General features: G+C 36.0%; 1 protein-coding gene across 1 annotated transcript in view; it reads right to left on the reverse strand.

Moving 5' to 3' along the window:
* Positions 1 to 5,674: 5,674 nt before the first annotated feature.
* The window catches only part of CHSY3 (chondroitin sulfate synthase 3), a 197,547-nt gene continuing 178,275 nt past the window's right edge, over positions 5,675 to 24,946 (reverse strand). The window contains exon 3 of the mRNA XM_032206403.1: positions 5,675 to 7,779. Within this exon, the coding sequence (XP_032062294.1) occupies positions 6,214 to 7,779 (1,566 nt within the window). The 3' untranslated portion in view covers positions 5,675 to 6,213. The remainder of the gene's footprint in view (positions 7,780 to 24,946) is intronic.

A 24,946-nucleotide genomic window follows, 5' to 3' on the forward strand; every position in this document is an offset into this window, starting at 1 on the left:
CAATCCTCATTGTCAAAGCATTCAGTCAGCTCATCTTCTCTTTACCAAAAATAGCAGCACATTGATGGATGTATAAAATATAACAATTTATTGCTCCATATTAATCTAAGCCAGTGTGTGAGTCATGAAAGGTTCCTAAATACCCAAATATAATTATCTCAAGCACAAGTATGTTTTTCTGCATCACCCATCTTGTTCTATGTTTTTTTTTTGTTTGTTTGTTTGTTTGTTTGTTTGTTTTTTAATTTATTTGTTTGTTTATTTAATGAAATCAGTTAAAGGCTATATACCAGGAATAAATAAATAAAACCAGGAAAGTTTTGTGCACCTATGTTGGCTAGCCTACTTCACTTTTAGAAATACCTTCACAGAGCCTATGACATTGCTGGGGTTTGCTTACTGAAGGAATGTCTTCAGTGGCTGTGCACAGAAATTGTGGCAGCTGATGTTTTTGACCGTTGTATTTACTATCTGAGCAGAGGGTGAGTATGCCACATCAGAGTCCCTCTGAATCTGAGAATCAGCCTCTCATTTGTTCAAATAAGTCTGGTAAATCTTGCTGGCTCTATGAAGCTGAATGCTATGCCCATAGTCACTTAAAATTATTGCTAGACTTATGAACACTAACACACTGTAGGCACCCTATGTGCAGCAGGGCACTTACCCAGAGATGATCTTCCCCCCAGCACTACAAAAGAAACAAAATCCAGCAGGCTATAGTATATAGTAGATCTTTCAAGCTCTACCTACATGGTTAAGGTCTTCACTAATGCTAAATAAATACTAAACCAACAAGGATGCTTAAATTTTTCTTCAAAGTTCTGATAGAAGTCAAGCATCTGTTGAATACTTAGATGTCTAGAAAATAAGAGCATAAAAGAACAGTTTGTATCATCTAGTTCATATATGTATTGTCTTACATTTTAATAACCATTTTAATATTCATTTTGTTTAAAATGATGGAATTGCTAAATCTGCTTCTGGGATTATATATATATAAATATATATATAAAAAGAGAAAGAGGGAGAGAAAGAGAGAGAAAATCCCTGGAGTCTATTCATTTTCCTAGAGTTAAGAAACAGAAGAATCAGAAAGGTTTTGCATCTACTTGCCTTGATGGTAATCCAGTATAAGGGAGACCAGAGGAAGGGTGAAGTAATAATATCCAGAACACTTTTAAATTATAGTGACAAATAGTATATATTTGTGTATCGGCAAATGGAAACAATTTGAAGCAGGACTGGAAATTCATTCAGCAGTTTTATATGGCAGTGACATCATAAAACCATAACAAGAATTATTGTGAAAGCTCAGAAATGTTCAACTACTGTTGCAATATATATTGCAAATGGGGAGACCCAAGGAAAGGAAAATAGGAAGGAGAGGATAAGTCATGTTAAACCAGCTTATTAATCATGTGTATAAATGCTGGCAGAAGAAAATGTATAGAAAATTATTCTAAGAAATAAAAGAATTAAGAAAGGATTGATTTAACTTTATATGTTACTTACATACAGACTTAGAGAAAAAACCTTCAGTGGTATTCAGATATTGTAAATAGATAGACTCTTGTCAAACATCTTGTGCTGCAATTTTGGACCTTAATCTTCACTGCTACCCTCACTTTGTGGATGATTTTTGTATGTATTAATTACAGGCATTTCTTTCTTGTTCTTTGTTCTTGTTCTTGTTCTTGTTCTTGTTCTTGTTCTTGTTCTTGTTCTTGTTCTTGTTCTTGTTCTTGTTCTTTGTTCTTTCCCTTTCCCTTTCCCTTTCCCTTTCCCTTTCCCTTTCCCTTTCCCTTTCCCTTTCCCTTTCCCTTTCCCTTTCCCTCTTTTAATTTTCCTTTTTCCCTTCTCTTTCTCCTTCTCCTTCTCCTTCTCCTTCCCCCTCTCCTTCCCCCTCTCCTTCCCCTTCCCCTTCCCCTTCCCCTTCCCCTTCCCCTTCCCCTTCCCCTTCCCCTTCCCCTTCCCCTTCCCCTTCCCCTTCCCCTTCCCCTTCCCCCTCTCCCTCTTCCTCTCCCTCTCCCTCTCCCTCTTCTTCTCTTCAAAAGAGATTCTTTTCATCATCTGAACCTCATCTGGTTCTTTTTTGAAAAAATAGAGCAGAAGCACAGAACAGTCCTCCAGTCAGAAACTCACCTGTTCTTAGTCCTTAGTTTTCTCAAATAATTTTAGTTGATTTGAGGATGCAGGGAAATAAAAGATGTAGACTGCGGCTGTGCTTTGTTTTTATCTTAAAGCTAGTTTTGTTTGGAGAAAAATCCCTTGTGTGGCAAAGTATGTGTTAACTAATTACCAAACCAAGAGATTTTTAAATTACTTATTTGTTCTATTTAAAGAACGTGGTTGTTAATTCATGTTCCTTGGAAATCTCCATATTTCCTCAGGATCTGCAGTGCACTCCTAAGAGGCATTTTACCCTTATTATAACTTTTGCAAGAGAAGTGTGGCACTCTTGACCACACAGTGGTACAGTCTCCCAAAGGCACTTTTGTGCTCATCTTTATAGTCTTTGGTGAGTGCAGAAGACAAGTCTGTCCTGCTTTTTGGCACAGAGCCTTTGGCACCTTTTTTCCCATGTTTCCCACAATATGGTAGATCTTCAAGAGTGAAGTGTCATCCCCCAGCCCTCCTTTGCCCTCCCCAGCTGAGTGGAAGGACTGCTGATTTTGTCTTTCCTCTCCTTCACAAAGTCCCTTGAGGGGAAATAGGGAACTTGAAAGGAAGCAGACTCCCCTTTCCACCTGGGGATAGGGAGACTGAGGGTCTGCACAAGGATTCATGCCACCCCAACCCAATAAAATCTCAGTTTGACATCCTCCATTCACTCCTCCCAAGCCCTGATTATTTTATTTTTATTTCTATTTCTATTTTTATTTTTATTTCCATTTTTATCTCTATTTTTGTTTTTATTTTTTAATTCCCAAAAGCAGCCAGCAGCAGCAAGCAGCTTCATCTGCCCACTTGTAGCTCCAGGGAAAGGCATCCAGCAGCACTGGTAGCACCAAGAAGGTGCCTTAGGCAGAAGGTGTAGACTCCTTTGGCCAAACCACTTACCTTCCCCGAGCTTTCTGCCTTTCCCCAGCTTGAGAGCAAGTATACTCTACTGCAGGATATATTCAGCAATTCTTAGGAAGCCCAACCTGATGTCTTTCATTCATCTGGAAGATATAAATGCTCTGTTAAATTAAGTACTGTGAGCTGAAAACCATGTCAGTACGGGGCTGGTGTCAGTATTTCTGATTCTCTGTATTTCTGAGATTGTTTTAAGAACAGCAGTGTCTAAAGCCAGAGTGCAAGTAGTTTGCAAGCTGCTTCATTGCAATGAAACCAGGAAGCCTATTTCCAGAGTGAGCAGTTTTTGGAAAAATTGCTCATTATGCTCTTTTTTTGTGAATCCATTAATTACGCATTTACAAAGGGACATCATACACATAGAAATTTCATTTTACAATCAAGATTATGATTCAGACTAGACAAAAGCAAACAGTTGAATAGCACAGACATTCCCATCTTAACCTATACATCCATAACATTACTCTAACACTTTTGTGCTTTTTTTTTTCTTTTTTTTTCTTTTTTTTTTTTAATATGATCTCCATAGAAGGCATATTATTCCTTAAACAAACTAACACAAGTTCTCAAGTTATCTCAGGATAGTTATTTCAAAAGACAATGCAATATTTCATAATAAACATTTATAATCAGGTTTTTAACAAAGTAATTCATCATATAAACAAATGAACCAGTCAGACACTAAATAAATATTCATACTGGTAAATACTAGCATTTTGCTTATATCACTTAGGACCTGATCCTGCAAGCCCTCTGTATGCATCTTGATCCCCATTGAATGATTGGTTCCATTTCTTGTTCTAGTCTACTATTTTACTTTGAGCTGAACAAATACTTTCTGTCCACTAAACTAAAAAATGAAATAAGCACTGGATAGTACTCAGCAGATAATTATCTCTTTACACTTATTTGTAAATCATTATTTTCATTCATGTTTATGAAATCATCACAAACATTTATCAACGGGTATTCATTTTCAGATATTTGCAATCTGAGTTGTGTCAGTTAGCTGAGATTAATCAAATAAAACATGTTTCTTGTTCTTGGCTATCTAGCTGACCATAGCAAGAGCTTTGCACTCATTCAAGCTGAAAGAGAAGTTCACAAGAATTCCTTCATAATTAATACTAAATTTTATTTTCCCCAGATATCTGAGCTAACAAAACTGAGCTAGGAAGGAAAGAGCCTCCATGAGAATAACAAGCCAGGAGCACTCCTTGGGGAGGGCAGAAAAGCATGAATCTGTTCTAATCTAGCACAAATACTACCTGTTCCAAGGCAATGGGGATGACTACGTTTAAAGAATACAAAAAGGCCACAGCCAGCCCTTTGACTCAGAGTTTACTTATTCCCTTTTGGGGATGCCTTTTTCCTTGCATAGCAAATCCAGAACAGCCACCCATAGATAAGAGATATTAACTGACCTATGCAACCTCCCAGTGCCTTAGGAAATTTATCAGGGTATCTTCACACAAAAATACATGTTAGTGAATTCCAATCTCCTGGTTGTAGTTTGAAAGGAAACACAGAGGAGGTCAGTTGCTCTTGAAAAAGTATTTAGCATGTGAAAACTTCAGTAATTGCTTGCGTTCTTTTGCCCAGTTCATTCTTAAATACAATTTGAAATCCAGGGTACTGAGGTTATTGGATGTACCCACTGTGTTAACTTAAGTTTGGCTGAATGCTGATGGTTTCTTGCATGACTTTGAGCTCTAACCAAATTGTAACATGAAATGTTACAAGCATGTGGGAAAAATAATTGCAACAAATCACTACCTGAACTGAAAAGACCACCTTTTGAAATGATTCTCTTTCTATTTATATATATATATAGGGACATAAGCACACACACACACACACACTCACACACACACATAAATATATATCCCCATATAAACATTTATCTAAAATACAAAAAGTTGTTTTCATTATTTCTTATGTTGGTATCATTTTAAATACTTTACTCTGTCAATTGGTAATATGACAACGTCAGGCTGTCCAGAGAGATAGATCTTAACATAGTCTTACAACCTCCACTAATATAAATATATTGGCAAGGAATTTTGACCAGCAATAGTAAATTCTGAAACTTAAATAATTATTCTACAATTACTTTAATTTTAACACCAAATTGCTTCCGAGTACCAATATTCACGAAAAACATTTAAAAAAAAAAAAAAAAGAAAAGAAAAAAAAAAAGATACAGCTTTTAATTCTAACATTCTGTATCAAGTGCAGCTTCAAGAAGGGAATGTAAAAGAAAATTATATATTAGAGACTCATTCTAAAAAGAGAAACGGCAACTTATACTATATGCTTGAAAAAATAATACTGTATGCCTGCACTTTATCATAAATTACCATTTTGTGTCATAGTTTCTTGCCTGCAAATGAAGGACATTGGTTCACAAATGTCCTAAAGTGTACATGAGGATTTGATTAGATTCTGTTTCTTGTGAAAATAAGGTTCATTTACACTTAGAGTGAATAATAATGAGGAGTTTGTTATTCTAATAAGACATTTAAGGAACTTGGTAGCCAGTACCAGTTGCATTCGCAAGTAACTCCTCAGTTTTTCTTTCTTTTTTTTTTTTTTTTTAAAAATAAAGTTACAATCATAGTTATTCATTTACTTTAAAAATTTTAAAGGTGAAGAAAAGTAGTGTTTATACATATAAGTCCTGATATAAATTATAAAACTCAAGTTTATCTAACAGAGTTCCATCCCCAGAAGAAGCATAAAGCACTTTTGTGGTACCTTCACCAGTAAATATTTGTATCACATCAAGTCTGAGAAATGCAACAAAAATGATACTGCATCCTAAAGTCAAAAGAGAACACTCCTCTGATGCAGTCTCTCATGATGGATGTGCTCCACGGGATCATATGATTGCCATGATTTGACTGACTTTCAAATAAAGGAAAACTGACAGAATTCACTTAACCAGTTCAGTAGGTATAAGAAACATCAGTGAACAGCAGACTCATCTTGTTTGAGGTCAACAGTCTTTGGAAGACAACAAAGAGGGAGTTTAAAAATACAACAGCAAAATAAAATAATAACAATAACAATAACAATAATAATAATAATAATAATGAGGTAAACTCCCCTTAAAAGGCCAAATGAGTTGATATGTCAGGAGAGAGTTCGATTGTACCTGACACCCAAATGTTTCTCTAGCCAGAGTTCCGCAAGCTGCATGGTAGAAGCAAATGTACTTGCTTTGGACCCTAAGCACATTTTATATTGTTTCGGATCTAAATTGGGGTCACACTGAACTGGGTGAAAAATATGAACAACTCCGACTTCTTGACTTCTAAAAGCCTTCAAGCCAGATGTTATCACTTTAGTATAGAGGTCTACATCCTCAAGTCCCCAGCCTTGAATTGAGGTATCAAATCCACCAGCAGTAAGTAGATCACTTTTGTAAATACAGGTTATTCCAAATCCATACTCCCTCCAAAATCCAGTTCTTTTTGTGAAAACAAAATTACTGTCAGCTGGAGGATTGCCTCCATGTACTACTTTTGGATCATATTGGCTGAAGATGATAGGGTAGTAAACCTGTTCTCCCTGAATAGTGTTCTCTCTGCATCGCTGGAGGAAGTCTGGTGTGAATATCAGATCAACGTCACAGAACAGAAGCAAGGTGCCATTGTCAAATTGAGATGAGGCCATTTCAAGACCTAAACCTCTGGAAAACTTTCCTGCCATAGGAATCAGAGACATATCTGCTGTAGGATACTTAATGTTATATTCTTTCAACAGTTCTATGTGTTTGCTGGAGTCTTGGCCTGACTCAGAACTGAAGAGAATTATTGCCAACTTTACATTCTGCCTGGGAATCAAGCAAGTCTTCTCAAAGTTATCCATAAATCTTGAGAAAATGTCAAATCTTCCTATAAGAGGGACAAGAATATGTATTTTCTTGTCACTGTGTCCCCCAATGTCTTTGGTGCCTTGGAACGATGAGGAAAAAAATTTTAAAGAATTTGAAAGAAAAGAAAAAGATTGTGTGTCAGTGTTGGTATCCTCCAGCAGGCTTCTTACATCCAGTTCTTCTGCTTCTCTGAAGAAAGGTTTGCTAAACAATTGCTGAAGGTAAGCATGACGTCTCACTGGAACTGTAACTTTCCTTCCTTTGTGCCTTTTGTACAAAAGTAGTAAATCCAGGATGTACTCCACTCCATGCATAGGGTCCACCCTACGGTAGCCATACTGTATTTCCTTGAAATCAATCAGCCTTCCTCTAGATCTTGAGTTCTCATTTATCATTTCCATGACTTGCATTACAGCATCATCCAGTGCAGCCCGCAGGACACTGCTCAGGCTCTGCCGGGGTGGCTGGTTCTCCACCATTGAGTAAAGAAATTTTCCTGTTAGGAATTCCCACTCAATGACGTCATCCCTTTCATGTGGCTGGAAATGATTGAAAGATGGTAACACTCCCAGTTGCTGATCTTCTTTATTTATTTCACTGTTACTGAGCTTGCTCATGAGGGCACGTTCCCTATGGAGCTGGATGGTCCGATAGCGCAGTTCAGAAATTTTGCGGCTCAGTATATAATTGTGAAGCCTGTATTGGTAGGCTGGTCTTTTGTTTGGATGAAGGGTTATGGCTGTGTGAATCTTGCTGTTGTGAAGATCTTGAATGTAACCCTTCCGATTATGTTCATAGTTTTCATGAAACAATTGTTGCATCTAGAATAAAAGACAGGGAAAAACAAACAAAAAAAAGACATTAAGTGGAAGTGTTTCTACCTACAAAAAGACTGACATTGATACTGTTTATCATTAGGAATTTTGCTAGATCATAGGTGTTTTCAGGCACAAACTTTAATGTATTTAACAGGAACTATTGGTTTTGATTGATTTTAGTCTCAGTTTCAGCACAGTCTGCAGTAAGTAAACATTGTCCTCTAACTAAACAGAAGGGCAGATATTTTGGGATTATTTTTATTTAATCAAACTGCAAAGGTCTATAGGTACAGCAAAGGTCTATGAGTTCCTGTGTGCAGGCTGAATCATACTGTTCATCATGAAACACTAGGTTTTCAGGTACATCTGATTAGCAAAGATGTACCTCTCTGTACTGAAAGGTTAGCATCATTGAAGATTTTTTCTTAAGAAAATCTTGAATTTATATCTATGCAGTACATAGCTGCCTGCACTTCCTACAGCCATACACAAATGGATAGTGATACTTAACATTCATTAAGCAAATGGACTTCATTTCACTACATTATTTATTTATTTATTTATTTACTTGTTTGTTCCTGTTAGGAACCAACAAGGGGACAAAGAATTAAGGGACTGAAATTTAATCATTGGAATAAGTGTGCTGGCAGCGATATATCTAGCGATAATCTGTCGATTAAATCATAGATCATGCTAGTATAATTCATCCTGAGTAATTTCTAATGTATTCAGGTGACAAGAAAAGCCATTATACTTTTGTCAAATTACTAATTGTAATGTTTTAACTTTTTAGAAGACATTTTATGGCTGAAGCACAAGTCTAGGATTTAGAATACATGGCCTTTATACCCTTCTGTGCTAACATCTGAAGTATGAACAAATCATAAACCTTTTTCTGACTCAGCCTCTTCCCTAAAAGTGCACATAGCTCATTATACGTTTAATGTTATGAATATTCATTCTTAAAAGGAGAGCAGTATGGAGGAGTAACACATTAAGTTCATAAATATAGACCCACAAGCCTTTGTGAAGTTCATACTTACAAACTCCACAGGGAAAAAAAAAAAAAAAATCAGTGAATAGTAGGTAAAGAAGAAGAAGCTGTTCCTTTTATCTGAAAACATACTGGTCTGTAATTAATACATAAGAAAAATGTGATAATTAGGTAGAAATTGTTCAAGGAAGAGTAGTAAGCTTGAGCTATAATCAGATTTGAGATTTGTATTGAAGTTTGTTTTTTATACTCTAAGGAAATCAAGAAAGGTGGCATCTGATGATACAACATAGACTAAAAATGTGTATGCCATTTTACTGCATTTTTTTCTAGAACAGAAGTCTTGTTACTAGAAGTAATAATAAGCATAGGGTAACAAATGTAAAATAATTCTTAACAGGCTAAGATCCATGACAATTGTTCAAAAGTCCATTACCATGTACAAGAAATACACATGAGAAACACAGGGTTTCAATACAAAGTTTCTAGGATCCCCCTCCCCACCCAGGCGCTAAATGACTCTGCTTGAAGAAACATTGCTAGTCAGGTCAGCATTTTTGAGGCTATGATTACGACATGGAGAAAAAAAAGCTTCCTAATTCTGCAGACTATCTTCAGTGATCTTAACTTTACCTTTAACATAAATGTAGCAGACATTCCAGAGTGAGAGCACCAGTGAAAAAGATGTATATAGTTACAAGAAGACTCAAATACTCCTAATTCACAGAACACCTCCTGTCTAAACATGTCAGACCACATTTGTCCTATCTTGAGAAAGAGGTATTTTGCTTCTTGAGACGAACCAGCTACATGGTTTGGGTGATTTCCTCGCTATCAAAGGAAACAGGCACCAACATTATCAGTACTGAATCCCATAATCCCAGAATGGTTGTGGTTGGAAGGACGACCCCTCTGGTTAAGCATGGTCACCTACAGCAGGTTGCCAAGGATCATGTTCAGACAGCTTCCTAGCAGGGAGATTCCAAAACCTCTCTGAGCAGGGTTCATCAGCAGTGCTGGTGAAATCAAAATATGGTTTCTTCATGGATGAGAGATTAACATTGGCAGGACAGGCAGATTACAGGATGAAGAACTGAATCTCTCCAGTTGTAAACTTCACTCCCTTCCCCGCACCATTTATTTAAAGCTGTCTATTGCATCTTCTGCAAGTTGACTGTGCTTTTATATTTCCCTTTCAGTCACAAATCCCAACAGCTAGATCTTCTGTTTTCTTAGGATGCCAAAATACTAGCATTTTATTAATTGTAAAACTACTGAAAAGGTCATGTTATTTTCCGGAAAAGAAGTTGAATCTATAATTTTCACATTTAGAATTTTACATTACAATCCCCTTATAAAAGAGAAAGAAGATGTATAACTTTTTAAATGACAGAAAGTAAGGGAAGGCTGTTTAGTTACTGAATGGCATCAACATCCTTCTCCACAATTCCTGACAATCCTCTTTCCTAAATCCTCCTAAGTAAAGAATCACTTGTGTTTCTCTTCTTCATCCATAAAAATGTTGTTTGAGTAAAACTGAAACAACCATAACCACCTTTACAAATATAACTTATCTGCTTATCTGAACAGCAAGTTTCATTTAAAGAATTATATATATACTTTAAATATATATATACTGAAATACTTATATATATATTTTACCCCAAAGATTTTTAACAGATGACAAGCTGTCACTGTAAATCTAAACACTGTCTTATTGTGCAAATTCTTCCATAACCCTTGACTAATTACAAGCTCGGCTTCACAGCAGATTCATTAGCAGCACTCATGCAACAGGAATATTCTATTAACATGAATAGTACATTTTTATAACATTCCAATTTCAGATGCCTTAGTTTATTAGATATGCTCCACTGAAATCATAGTGAGAAGATGTACTCCATTATACTAATGACTTAGCCTTTGATAATCAACAACAGATTAACAGCAGCAATGAAAAAAGTTTGCATCAGCTCTGTAATACAATATTATCACACATATAGAAAACTGTACTAATCCATTTTCACTGCTGTTACTGAGCAATTTTAATACATCTCAATAATGAGAAAACAGTCCAGAACTTATACTGAAAACAATACTGAAACTACAAATTCTTCCTGAAGATAAGAAGTTTTCTTATTTGCTGTTCACCATTGCACATCTTAATTCCCAAACACTACTCTAATACAGAGAACAAATAAAAGAGAAATTAATTTCTTAAAACAATATACTAACAGAATACTCCATTTTTTATTTTTTTTTTTCCCATTGCAAACTGCTGGTACAATAGTCAGAACAATGAGTAATTTCAATTAATCTAGTGGAAACAAACTTCATTTTTGATGGAAATATTCTATTTTGTCATTCTCTCTCTCTCTCTCTCTCTCTCTTTTTTTTTTTTTTTTTCTAGAACACGTGTTTTATAGAAGTTCAGATTTGAAATTTGCATTGGCATTATCTAAATGTTGTTTTTCTCAACTTTTTTTTTTTTTCTTTTTTAAATCTTGGTGCCATGTAAAATATTTTTTTATTTATTATTATTTTCTGTAGGAGAAAATGTCTTCTTATAATTCAAATTCAGATAAATGTGATGCTTTTCTCTGAAATTTCTGAACAATAGGTCTGTTTAGTCTGGTTCTGCCCAGGAAGCAAAAGGGAAGATGGTTAGCTTTCTTGGAGGACAGATTTGTGCAATGGCATGAACTGGTCAGTGCAGTCATAAGTGACCTGGAAAAGGAGGTGACTTGGGAGGCAGTAAAATATAATAATCTAAACTAAAATCATTCAGCATTGTAAAAATAAATCTGCCTGAAAAAGTTCTCATGATTTTGAATGGCTAGGTAATAAAATAGATCAAATTATCTGTAGAAAAAAATGTACAGCACTTGTGAAGAAGGCAATCCTAATTACATGAATGATAATAGATTGCGAGCCAGTTGTTAGCACTCTGGAAAGTTTTACAATAGACAATTCCATGCAAATGTCACCTCACTGTTCAGTTGTGCTGAAAGAACAAGCAAACGGGACACGTGGAATCACTTGGACAAGTCCAGAGTGAATCAGAAACATCACTGTACCATTGTCCATAGTGCACCTGAATAGTCCATAGTGCACCTGAATCTTGAACAACATACAGGTACCTTGTCAATACCTTTATGTCCCATCTGAAATCTGTAACATAGGAAAAGAAAGGCACTAACCAAGGTCATCAAATGATCATGCATGTATACCATTAGATGACTAGGGTGGAAGAGGGTAATCCAGAGAGGGCCATCCCCAAGACAAGCACCATAAGGGAAGTGGATAGGAATAATCACTGTCTCTTCTCACAATGAGAGCTCTGACACATACAATGATGCTCTCAAGATTCAAAAACAGAAATGTAAATACTGACATAGCTCAATCACAGAATTTACTGGTACAACAAGTTGTGGATGAAAAACTTTTACATGCATTCCAAAGCTGAGTGGACAATTTAATGGAAGTCTTCTATCATTGACATGTTAAACACAAAGGTCAAATTTCTCTATGCTGCAGATTGGTGGTGCTGAGGTTGAGGCTGTACATTAATAAAGGCACATGTACAATAAAGGCACAATATGCCTTTATTCTGTTATATCTCTCCCTACTTCTATGGGTTTCTGCAGAGAAAGCATACTTGGTCAAAGGAACATTTCCCCTGACATGGTAGAATCAATTTAATCTTACTGAAAGTAGTGAATGGGAGAAATTATTTTCAATTCAATAAAGGGATGCACAACATTTTAATTTTTCATACTGCATGACTTTGTAACTTTCTTGAAGAGTTTGCTGCCTTCAGAACAATTCTTACAGCACAACTAACACAAGAGTTGGCAAGGGTTTCTGCTTGCCTCTTTTCATGCCAGCTGAAATTAGAAGTTGGCAAGAAACACCAACAATCTAATCATGCTCAAAGGAACTCCGAACTGCAAGCAGGAACAAAAGGGGAAAAAAAAAAAAAAAAAGATAAGAACCAAATTAGAATATTAGAATAAAGGCAATGCTTTATTATTGTGGGAGAGAAATACAGTAGCTAATACGTAAGCAGAATGTAATTTGTGTTGTAAACCCTGAACTCTTTGCAATCTTAGTGTCTTAGTGATTCGCTGATGTAATAAGAAAGGAAAGTTCTTGCTACACACACACAAAAGCCCAAACTAACACACTTTTATTATTGCAAAACTATAATTCATTAAAAGATAGAATCCAAATGGTCATTTTTAAATCAACAGTTTTATTTTTCTTTGAGCATTACTTAAAACAGTCTCTCCATAACCGTGAGGACATGATACTTAATCCCCTCCAGGTATTCTTAAATCCATAATACTACTAAACTGTCCACCACTTTATCTAAACTTAGCTTTTAAAAAAATCATAAATATAATCAAGAACTGTTATAGTGTTTGTTTGTTTGTTTTTTTCACCCTGCTTTTTAGAGTTTAGGTTTTCAAAATATAAAGAATTATTCGATATTTTCCGATTATTTCAAGAGACACTTCATCCATATAAAAAATGTATACAAAATCTGAGTCTGGGATGATACTGTCTGGCTGAATAGCAGCAAGATAAGTATCTGAACCAAGGAGAAAGTGAAAACAAACAAAAGACAATTCAGATGCAGGCTGAGGTACAGCTACAGGCACAGTAGGATTTTCTCAATAATGTGTAATAGAATATAATACAACTTTAAGCTTTCCTATGAGTGATCATAAATTTCCAGACACGAAACAGATTTCTGCAAGTCTCTTGGCATAGTGTTATGAGAAAAACCGTCAGCCTAAACAAGATACGGATTAAGACTGAAAGTACAAAATACGTATGTACTGGATAACAGAGTGGCAACAAATAGTGTTGAAATGGGGGACTGTTAGTTTAGAGGACCTTCCTCTAAACTAACAGAACCTTCCTGGTAACTAGTGCACTGGCACAACATGTGGAGCACAGCTTATGACACAAAGGAGAAGGCATCATGATCAGACAAGAGGAAGAGATATCCAACAAGAAGAGCCAGGAAACTTGAAGCAGTAGTTTCAGAAATTCCAGCACGAAACCATACATCCATGGTTATAGGAGGTAGGTGACTAAACATATTAGGAAAGTTGACTTTTTAAACTGGAAATAACTGACAAGTAAAGAAAACGTAAATATAATAAAGAGAATGTAAATATATGTCAGCACACAAGGTGAATGGAAAATTGAACAGAGTACAAGACATCAGTGTTTCCTCCACAGAAAAGAAAAATGAGATTCTGTGTTTCATTGGTCAGTGTATTTCTGAAAGACACAGCAGACAATTACAGACAAATCTGAACCTGCATCTTTATCAGAAGTGTGGGAATAAATCAATGCCAATGAGATTTGCCAGGACTGCAAACTGTTCTATGAGAAGGAGTTAATGTTATTTGGCTTCTTTAACTTCAGAAAATGAAGGATAAGGATCACACTGTCTCTGAATACATTCAGAAAATAAGAGAGAGATTAACTAGAGCAAACTAGCCATTACCATTTCCTACCATTACCTGGGTAGGAAATTACAAAGGAATTTCTACCTGTCAGAAGAAAAAGTTTTAGATCAGATTTTCAATACTGGTAATATATATAACTTTGAGTTTTATCAGGTTATAAAAAACAGATTTCTTCTGAAAAGGGGAATCTATGACTTGACAGATCCACTCATTTTCTCCTAATGATAGAGTTTGTTTCTTAGTAAGAATTAATTACATATTAATTGGCAGCAGACAAGCTTCTTACAGATATTACACTGAAAGTACTTTACATCCTTTCTCTATTCACAGTTCTTAGCCAACAGCAGTTTCTTGTTTCTACTTAATGTAACATCTAACAGCAGCTTTAAAACTTTAAACAATAATTGTAATAGTTTTATTTTTATAACAAACCCATTTACTTGTAGTTTATAATACATCTGAGTAACAACTTTATGGAATATTTTGCCACAAAAACAGAAAAAGGACTCGTGGTTTACTATTCACATTATTGTAAGGGGTTAAATACCTTCATAATATGCACATCACTTTAATATATGATGCAGCCAGATACAACATAGGGAGAACTAGCTTATAATTATAATCTAATGATTATAAGAATGATTATAAAATGCCATATTTACAACAGTTATATCTTCCTGCATAGTGACAGGCACATCTGCTAATTCTTCCTGGAGAAAAAAAGTTTGTGCCAATAAAGCAGCAGAAGAAAGTGCTGAACACTGTTCTGTTTCATTCATCATTAACAGACACATTAAATAACTCAGACACCAGAATCAACAGTCATCCTGCTGACATTGTCCCCAGGATGAACAAAACTTGATGTATCAATTCCATCTCTGGTATGTAAGGGCTGGTGAGAAGAAAATTTGCAAGTATACACCATGAGTTCAATTAATAATGTCTTCACCATTAGGACTGCTCAGTCACTAGAATGGGGTCTAGCTTCTTATTTACAAGTAAGCTAGATATGATATGTAATGATCATAACAAAATAACAAATTTATAAGTCAAAATAACAGATTTTTTGACTCTTGTAAATGGTAGAATTGTTCATTAGTTACTTATAACTCTTCTGTTTACTCTCATCTTAGATTAATAAATAAAGCTCAACATCAAAGCTTACAGAGTTCGATGTTAACCACACCTCCTTTCTCACATGAGTCAAGCCATTAGTCTGAAATAAGCTCAGCACTCTTTAAGCCAAATAACATCAAGGAAATCTGAGATAAAACTCTCATGAAACAGTATTGCTCTATTAACAGTAGCAGATTTTTTTTTTTTTTTTTTTTGACACCTCTTTTTTGGCATAGCTTTACATTAAAACAAAACAAAATAAAACAAACAATTAAACAAACAAAACCACTCTGGATCTGAAAGCTTTCCCTCAAAGTAGGAGAGACAATACAAGGATATATGATGTCATGCTGTTCTTTTATATGATTTTACCAACTCTTCTGTTATTAGGTTAGATCATCAATCCTACAAGCATATGAAAGCCAATGAAAAAGCCTATGTTAAAAAAGAAAATTAAATACAAAAACTTCTGGATGTTAGGAAAAGATTCTTCACCGAGAGGGTGGTCGGGCACTGGGACAGGCTCCCCACAGTAGTGGTCATGGCACTGAGTCTACCAGGGTTCAAGAAGCATTTGGACAATGCTCTCAGACATATGGTCTGACTTTTGGGTTGGTCCTATGCAGAGCTAGACTTGATGATCCTTGTAGGTGCCTTTCAACTCAGGATATTTTAATATTCTATGATCAACCAACAGCACTGACATACAAGTACTGCAGCATACCTGCAAGAAAACAGCAAAATGTCTAAAATGACCCTCTGAATTACCTAAGTGAAACAGCTGTGGAAAATGTTGTATTTCAGAAGCCAACAGGTTCAAGGAAGCTATGCCTTGACCCTTTCAAAGGGTCAAAAAACTCTCTTGGGTTTGGCCTGCCTAGTGCCACTAACCCTCTCCTTAGGCCCCAGCCAGACTTCAGAGCAGGAGCAACATGGGTAACTGGGAAGGGGCAAGGAGTTAACTAATTGGTAACAGTATAACAGTGACAATGAGCAATAACCCCCACTCATGGACAATCTTTGCATTTATGTGTAAAAAGGAGAAAGCTAAAAGTGCTGATTGTGTTATGTGTGCCACCACCCTCTTTACCCTTGCAGACAAAAGCTAGCTCAGGTGTTTTTATGATGCTGAAAATGTTCCACTCCATATTCTGGAAGAAAAAGGACAAGCAAACACAGGGAAGGTATAACTGATTTTCCCTCTGTGAGCTTATAGTTAATGTAATTCAGTGATCTTCAGATTTGTGGTTGTTCTTCCCACATAAGTCATTGGGAGAGTTCTGGAGAGGACGGCATATCCATGCCTTCATGGAGTTACATAATGAGACACTGCCAACTGCACTGAGTCTGGCTATGTGGTCAGACCTGGGAGCCAAGCATGTCACTTCAGCACAGATGTTTGCAGTCCAGTAGGAAAACTCACCTGCAGTTCTGCCATCCATTTGCCTCATTATTGCCTAATTACTTACCACAGCGTCATTGCCTGCTATCCCATCTGGACAACTGCCCTAAACACACACACACTTTAAATCCTTTTGAAGATCTTAGCAGCACACATGCACTTCCTTAGGCAACACATCTGTGGTTAAGATAAATATTTCCAAATGATTTCCAAAATGTTCTTGGGTTTTCCTCCGCATAAGATGAAGTGGCAACCTGCCTTCATGCGAGAGAAACCCTCCCAAGCCCTGAGGGCCACACTGTGCAAACTGTATCTCACCCAGGTTCCTTCCATGCTGCAAAGACTCTCCCAGCTCCTGGTACAACCACCCTGCCCTGAGCTCTGCACCTCGCTGATCCCTGATGCCTCACATAGATTGTCTGGAAACCTCTTGCAGAAATAGGGATTCTGACTTTATTCCTGCAAGAAGGACAGATTTGAGACCTAGCACCCTGTGTGAAGGTTTAAGAGATTGCTGCTTTGGTTTCCAAGCAAACTTTTCCACATCTGGGAGAAAGGAGAGCTGAGAGCTGTTCTCTACTTGTCAGTGTCAATGACCTCTAAAACAATTTCAGATGTGGAAGGACTGTGTCAAAGGTGTTTTTTTTTAATTTTTATTTTTTATTTTTTTCCTTGTTGGAGCTTGCTGATAGAACAAATGCTAATATTTATTCTCAAACAATTCTTTTTGGTTGGAGTTTTCCTAAAAACAAGCAGTTCTTTTATTATCTTATAGCTCAGAGATGCTCTGTAGCATCCTACAATAATATCTATACAGATGACTTGGAAAATACAGTACTTTATATATACAAGTTATATCTTCTGACTGTAAATGCTATGATGATTGTCCTAGGATCAATAGCAGTACAGTAAAATGCTCTCATGCTAAGCCTGTAAATAATTTGCTGTCATCAAGGTAAAGAAAATTGATTTTCTTTCCAAATGCTAAGACCTAGATTTCAGTGATTTCTCTTTTAGATATAGTATGAGACAGGAACAGAGTCAATTAATAAGCAATATTTCATAATTCTTATGATTTTTAACTTTACAAAGGTTTCTATATAAAACTTAGAGCATTTAAAAATGTTTTTATCTATAAGCTATAAGCATTTCTATTATGTAATTTAAAAATAAATAAAAAAAAAAGCTTAATCCTTGACTTCAAGGAGCAAAAAAGGTAAGTTACTTTGTTAACATCTTACCCTAAAGTAGAACATTTCTGAAAGCATGTTAGAACCACATTTAACCATAAGAATGCATTCCTGTTAGCAAAAATAATGAATGTTTTATTGTGTCCATGAAGTTATTTATTAAAATAAATTTGAGTAACAATTAACTCTATTACATAATCAATGTATTTTAAAGTGTTTAAGTATTTTTCCTTCCTGATCTTAAACTGTTTGTCACTGTGTTATTAAAAGTAATAAAAATCTCTTGTGTGATACTCATTTCTTTCTAGACAAACTGGGGTGAATTGTCCTGATTGTGCCTTCTAGCACTGAGTAAGTGAGAGATTTGGCCATACACAGGCAAAAACATTAAAATATTCTAAATTGCTAGTCTCCAGGACTTTTGCATCTGAAACACACACACACACACACACACACACAAAAAAAAAAAAAAAAAAAAAAAAAAAAAAAAAAGTTTAAAGGTCACAGATTTGTTTAGAAACAACAAATTCCATCATTTGGAATACAGAAAAAAGATGAAACAGTGACTTGATGACTGATTATCTTCTCTGAATTGTTTCAATGCGTTTTGTGAAATGAGCATTTTGTTTAATGATAAACTTCATTAAATATTTGTTTAATGATAAACATCACTAGAACATGGAGTTGTGCATCTGTGGATCTGATCAGAGATCTGAACATTGTAATTATTCTTGTAAGTGCATTATTAGCACAAAAGTTGATTTCACGTCACAAATTATACCCAAACTGGAAACTTGGTATTTTTGTAATACATGGATAATATTGCATGGGACTAACAGCATATCCCATTTTTTAGGATTACCCCAGAAAGAATACTTCTTCCTGAAAATTTTCTGTTTAGTTACACAAAGTATATGAACAATTCCATTATTTTCATGACAAGTTAGATTTTTTAAGCTCTTTAATTTTTGGATTCTGTTTTATTACAGAGTATTTGGCAATATTCTGTGCCTTCTGAAACATGGTGCCCAGTGCTTATGAATTCTGAGGGAGAATAAATCTAACTGAAGAATCTTCATGTTCGTACTTTAGACTGTTGTCCACTAAAGAAACTATACATTTTAGGTTGTTCTGCAAAAATTAAAAAGTTTGTCCTTAATTGATTCAGTCCTAAGACTCATTTCTTTTGAACTAACTAATTCAGCAGTTTAAATGCTGAAGAAATTATTGAGGAAAAATCACTATCATTTCTCATTCTTTTGAAAAACCAACCAACAAACAAACAAACAAAAAACATAAAAATCAGTTTCAGGACTATAAACCCTGAGATCTAACTGCTAAGGTAAATTGTTTTATGTTAGAAATGCTTCTCTGTCTCACCAGTTAGCCAGATTTCTGGCTAAATAAAGAGTTTTAAATAAAATCAATTATTCACATTTAATATTCACAATATATTTATTATTGCATATAAAAGGGAAATGCTCTGAGGTATTATACAGCAGTGTAATCAATTGTTAAATGCTCATCTCAATTGGGTTTTAGTAGTCATTAATAAGTATTACTGTTTGAGGCTAAAATTTGAGGCTAAAAATAAAGCAAAAGCCATTTTTTTCAAGCTTTTTAGTTGCTGTTTATCTTCAGGTTTACCTGATTTATCTTGATACAAAAGACAGAGTAAAAATCATAGAATCATAGAACAGCTCAGTTTGGAAGAGACTTCAAAGATCATCTAGTTCCTCCCCCCCCACCATAGGCAGGGATGCCACCCACTAGATCATGTGGCTCAGGGCCTCATCTAACCTGGTCTTGAAAACTTCCAGGGATGAGGCATCCACATCTCTGGGCAACCTGTTCCAGTGCTTCACCAGTGCCTGGGCTCTCTTTATGCAGCCCAGGATGCAGTTGGCCGCCTGGGCTGCAAGTGCGCACGGCTGGCTCATGGCAAGCTTTTTGTCAACTAGAACCCCCAGGTCCTTCTCTGCAGGGCTGCTCTCAGTGAGTTCTTCTACCAGCCTGGGGTTGCCCTGGCCAAGGAGCAGCACCTTGCAGTTGGATTTGTTGAGCCTCGTTAGGTTCACATGGGCCCAATTCTCAAGCTTTTCCAGGTCCCTTTTGATGGCATCCCTTCCTTCTATTGTATCAACTGCACCACTTAGCTTGGTGTCATCTGTTCAAAAATGAACAGATCTATGCACCTTGAAGTCCATATTAATTTGGAAAGAGTACTTTATTTTCCATGAATGCCAACAATAATAATAATAATAATAAAAATCTGTAACTAGAAGATGTCTTTATATGTCACATACCAAAAAAAATCTCTTTTTAAGCCTGAATGACAACTATTCATTTTTATTTATTGACTGCTAATTAATATTAACTGCCTTTACATGGCTTTTTGTCCTTTTCATGGCTTTTCATGCATTCCAACACATCACACTGTCACCCTCAAGCACTAATCTTCTGCAAAGACATAAGCTTTTGGAACTTGTTTGCCAGTACTTTTAATCCAGTGCAACCTGCTGCAACTTTGATTCTCAGCCCTGAACCCTATCTTCTTTTAAGAGCAAGGGACTGGGCCAGATGATCTCCACGGTCTCATTCAACTTAAATTATTCTGTGACTCTGCAATTCTATATTAAGATGTGTTCTGATATTAAGAAACATAATCAAAACAGTAACGTGGCAGAATTTTCAGAATCGGTTTCCTGAGGTTTTCTGAAAAGCAACTGGAGGAGAGGATGGAAATTAGTAAGAAAGAGACATTTTAAAAATACAGAACATAAAGACAAAAAAAAAAAAAAAAAAAAAAAAAAAAAAAAAAAAAAGCATCTTAAAAGAAATTCTGCATAGGATAAGGATGGGCAATGTGCGCAATAGACCTGTTTTGAGGAGTAGTGAGGAAGAGTTCACTTATGGGACCAAGAAAGAATGAAAAGAATATTCAGATATGCAGGAAGGAAAGGAAGGAATTTCTCATTCAGAAAGCAGACTTTGCCCTGAATAAGGGAATGCTGTACACTATGGGACATGTTCTCTGCTACTGAAATGTTCCTGAATGGTAAAGAGAACAAAGGCAGGGAAATGCATGTAGGGCTTGCTTTGTCTGACACTGTGCTTTCTATGTCAACAAGTAACTACTAAGGAAATGCTCCTAATACCAGTGAGGCATCATAAGGCTTGCTTACACCTACCTCCTTCCACTGGATGTTAAAACATACCAGGAACGTTTACATAGTTGAACATAGGGGATTTAGCTGTAAGGGATTGTGAGAAATAAGCGGTATGTTAATGAAAAAGCCAACATTTCCAATACTGAAGGGTTGCTAGACCAAAGATCAACTCTGAAGGGGCCTAGGATGCCCTAGCCAGAGCAATGCCAGGCCGTGTCTAAGATGCCAGGAGATGAGAATATGCAAGAGCCCATGGACTGGAGCCAGATATAAGGGTGGTTGGTGGATTTTTCAACACAGAGCTTGTTCAGATATACAAAAGAAGAAATATAACAGAATGTTTCATTTGCCTTTGCTGTTGCTTGTCTGATTAATTCTAGAGATATTTTCTCCTTAGATACAGAGAGATCTGAAAAGAATAAAGTGTTTCCATATCTGCAAATATTCATAACTCATAATAGCAAATCAGATTAGTAACAAAAAATAACTCAAGCACTGAAATGGGAAAAATTGTTTTAAAAGTCATTCAGGTTCTCAGGAAAAAAATGAGATTGGCTGGAAATTAAAATAAATAAATAAATAAATAAAAAACCCTGTATCTTTCCATATTTCAACACAATCCATAATGATGCATCTAAAATTTGATTTCTCTTGAGGTACAGGCACACAGCTTGTTTTCATCTCTACTGTTCAGCAATTACAACCTTTTTTTTTTTTTTTTTTTTTTTTTTAAAGAAACTATCACTCTACTGCAAATGCACTTCAGAAAACTGCTGTTTTTACCCCCTAAAGAATCTTTGAATTATTAAAATAAAATTCAATAAATGTTTGCATAACCAATTAAGTACAAATTTATACTTCAGCATTATCAGATAATGTTTAAATGATGTATGGAGTACAGCAACCATAACTTCTATTAAGTAACACCATGAATTTTGTGTTTAAAAACTTTGTCAACCAAATGAATCGACTGTCTGAAATTATTATCCACTTGTTTATATTAATGTCTCTGCACCTACAATAAAAATACTGCTGGAAAAACAGTTGGCCTCAAGTGTCTTTTTTATTCACAATTAGCAATATTTCACACAGAATTACTTCAAGTATTACTATTTCCAAATCCATTAGATCCATCTGGATAGATTTTTCACACAAAAAGACAGGTCAAGCATTATAAAGAGATATGCATAACTGAAAACCTTAAAAGCTTGTCATAGGAGTGACACTTGGTAATTTCTTTAAAGACAGAGTTTAAGAATTCAATCTGCAGCATCTGTGTTAAATTACATTCAGCCAGACAGCATCAGATAAAAATTCACTGCAACCTTTCGTGCACTGCAGGTTTAAGGACAAAGACAAGAATGGGCCATTGAGGTAATACATGTTTTTAAAACTAACTTGTATAAAAGCAAAATACATTTTGAGGGCAAGATAACTGGAAAGGACTTAAAAAGCTGCTTGGAAGCTTTTTGGACATCTTTGAGAGTTAATTCATTTCCTTGCTTCAAGCACAGTACATGATGTTTGCCTTTCTGTTTTGGGGTAATAAATGCAACATATTGACAAAACCTAAGGTATCGAAATGGATAAAGACCAACAGAAATTGTCAAACTGAAAATAGAAGTAAGTCAGGGCCATTATATATTCAAGATTTACAAGGAGGAAGATACTGCTAATACAAAAAAGACAATCATAAAATCAGCAACTGCAGCAGAGCACTGACTTTCTGCTTAAAACTCGAAGCATTTTACATTTATTTGATTTTATTTGAAACCTTCATGTTTATTCAAACTGCCTTTGAAATGTGGTGTCATGCAAAGGGTGTTGGGTGGAGTACATGTTCAGTTATGGATGTGTTGGAGCAGAGGAGTCCTGAAAGACAGCACCCAAACACAAAACAATCAAATAGCAACAACAAAAAGGAACCCCCCCTCTCTCCCCCCCAAAACAAAACAAAACAAAACACCACCAACATTTGTAAAGCTGGCAGAAGCTACAACTCCTTCTTCACACATTTCTCTGGATATGAGACCACAACCATCATTCCATTTCATGTGATTTCAGTGTACCTAGGCTTGACAGACAAATGACAGATGACATGAGCACTGAAGTGTGTTTAAGTACCTGTCTGTGACTTGATCTGTGTATACCCATTTATAGGGAAGTGGTCTGAATGAGAGCTATGACAAATGGCTGCCCACAGAATGAACTATTGCTAACTAGTCACCTTGACCTTTCTTGTGTGATTAAAACAGACATAAATTAGAGAATGACAGAATCACAGAATGGTAGAGCTTGGAAGAGACCTCTGGAGATCATCTAGTCCAACCCCCCTTCCAAACAGGATCACCTACATCACGTTGCACAGGAATAGTATTTCTACAGCAAGTCACTCAGCAATGCCCCACTCTGAACACCAAATCTTCCAGTCCTCTTTATGAACCTTGGCATCCCTCAGCCACCACCTGAGATGAGCTGGCCTTTGGTCACACCACAAGGCTTACCTGGTGTGTCCAGACCATTTACACTTCTAGGCTCCCCCTTGGGAATGCAGGCATGAACAGTGTTCAGAGAGCACATAAGCATGAAAAAGAAGATCAAAAGAGCACTTTTCTGGAGTCAAGGCTCCTCTCTTTGTTTCCTCAACCAGCAGTAGGGCTTTGTCTTTGCATTATGCAGAGGTCTTGCATTGCAAGTTAAGTTGAGTTTGGCACTGGGAGCTGTGCTCCAAAGGTGACTGGAATGGAAACCTGCCTCCCAGCCAGCTTTTTCTAACAATGGTAAGAATAACTTTACAGAGGGAACATGCAGTCATGCAGCTGCAATAACACAGAAATAATTTACAAGGTAAGGGAAATCAGACATGTCTCTTTTACTAGCGTGGAGAAACTGAAAATCAGCAGACATAAAACTTTGTAAAGGAAAAAGTCTGTGTGTGATCAATTACTTAAGGAAGCCAGCACATCTTAAAATCACTGAAGCACAGAACTTATCATGAAGCTAAAGGGATTAAACATACAGATAACAAGAGCATCAAAGATGCCATTATATAGGACAAGAGCAGTGAGGATCCTTGCTGTTCCAGGGCAAAAGCAATTTGGTAGCTCAACAATGGCACATTGCAAAATCTTAGCATGAGTGCACTCCAAAGATCAAGCCTACAGGATGCGATATTAATAACCCTTCTCAGAGAAATATATTTAGTAAAAAATTAGATTTTGAATTCTCTCACATATGTCAGAACACATTTTACATACTGAGAAGTTGAATTTTCAGTACCTTTGGACAACAAAATAATAAACACAGAGTAGTGAAAAAAGAGTTTTTCTTTATTTTTAACCTGATGAGTACATTCCAAAAATAATTAAATATATTTCAGAGTCCCATTCTTACCTCTCATGTTAAACAAGAAAACACAAACATCAGCAGACCTGTATCACATGGCCCAAAACTCTTCATTCCATCTCTGCTGATTAAATATTCTCTTCTTAATATTAACTTAAACATAGCATGTATAGCAGCTTCTACAAATTTTAGGAATGACTGAAACCTAATTCCACTGGCGGATCGAGTATTGAAAGTTGCTTCCTAGAAGTTTCCAATGGAGAATTAAAGACTGAGATAAAGAAATTAGAATCACCTAAATAACCAGAATTCTCCCCCCAAAACAACAGACAAAATCAAGATGGCAAGATTTTCTGTTATACTTCTCCACTCCCTTGACACAAAGGCTGTTCACCAGACTTCACACTGCTAGTCTGCACGATTGGCCAGATTTAACCTCTGATTTAATTTTGCTGCACTAGCACTGC

This window comes from Aythya fuligula, chromosome Z (genome assembly GCF_009819795.1).
Source record: "Aythya fuligula isolate bAytFul2 chromosome Z, bAytFul2.pri, whole genome shotgun sequence".
Taxonomy (NCBI): domain Eukaryota; kingdom Metazoa; phylum Chordata; class Aves; order Anseriformes; family Anatidae; genus Aythya; species Aythya fuligula.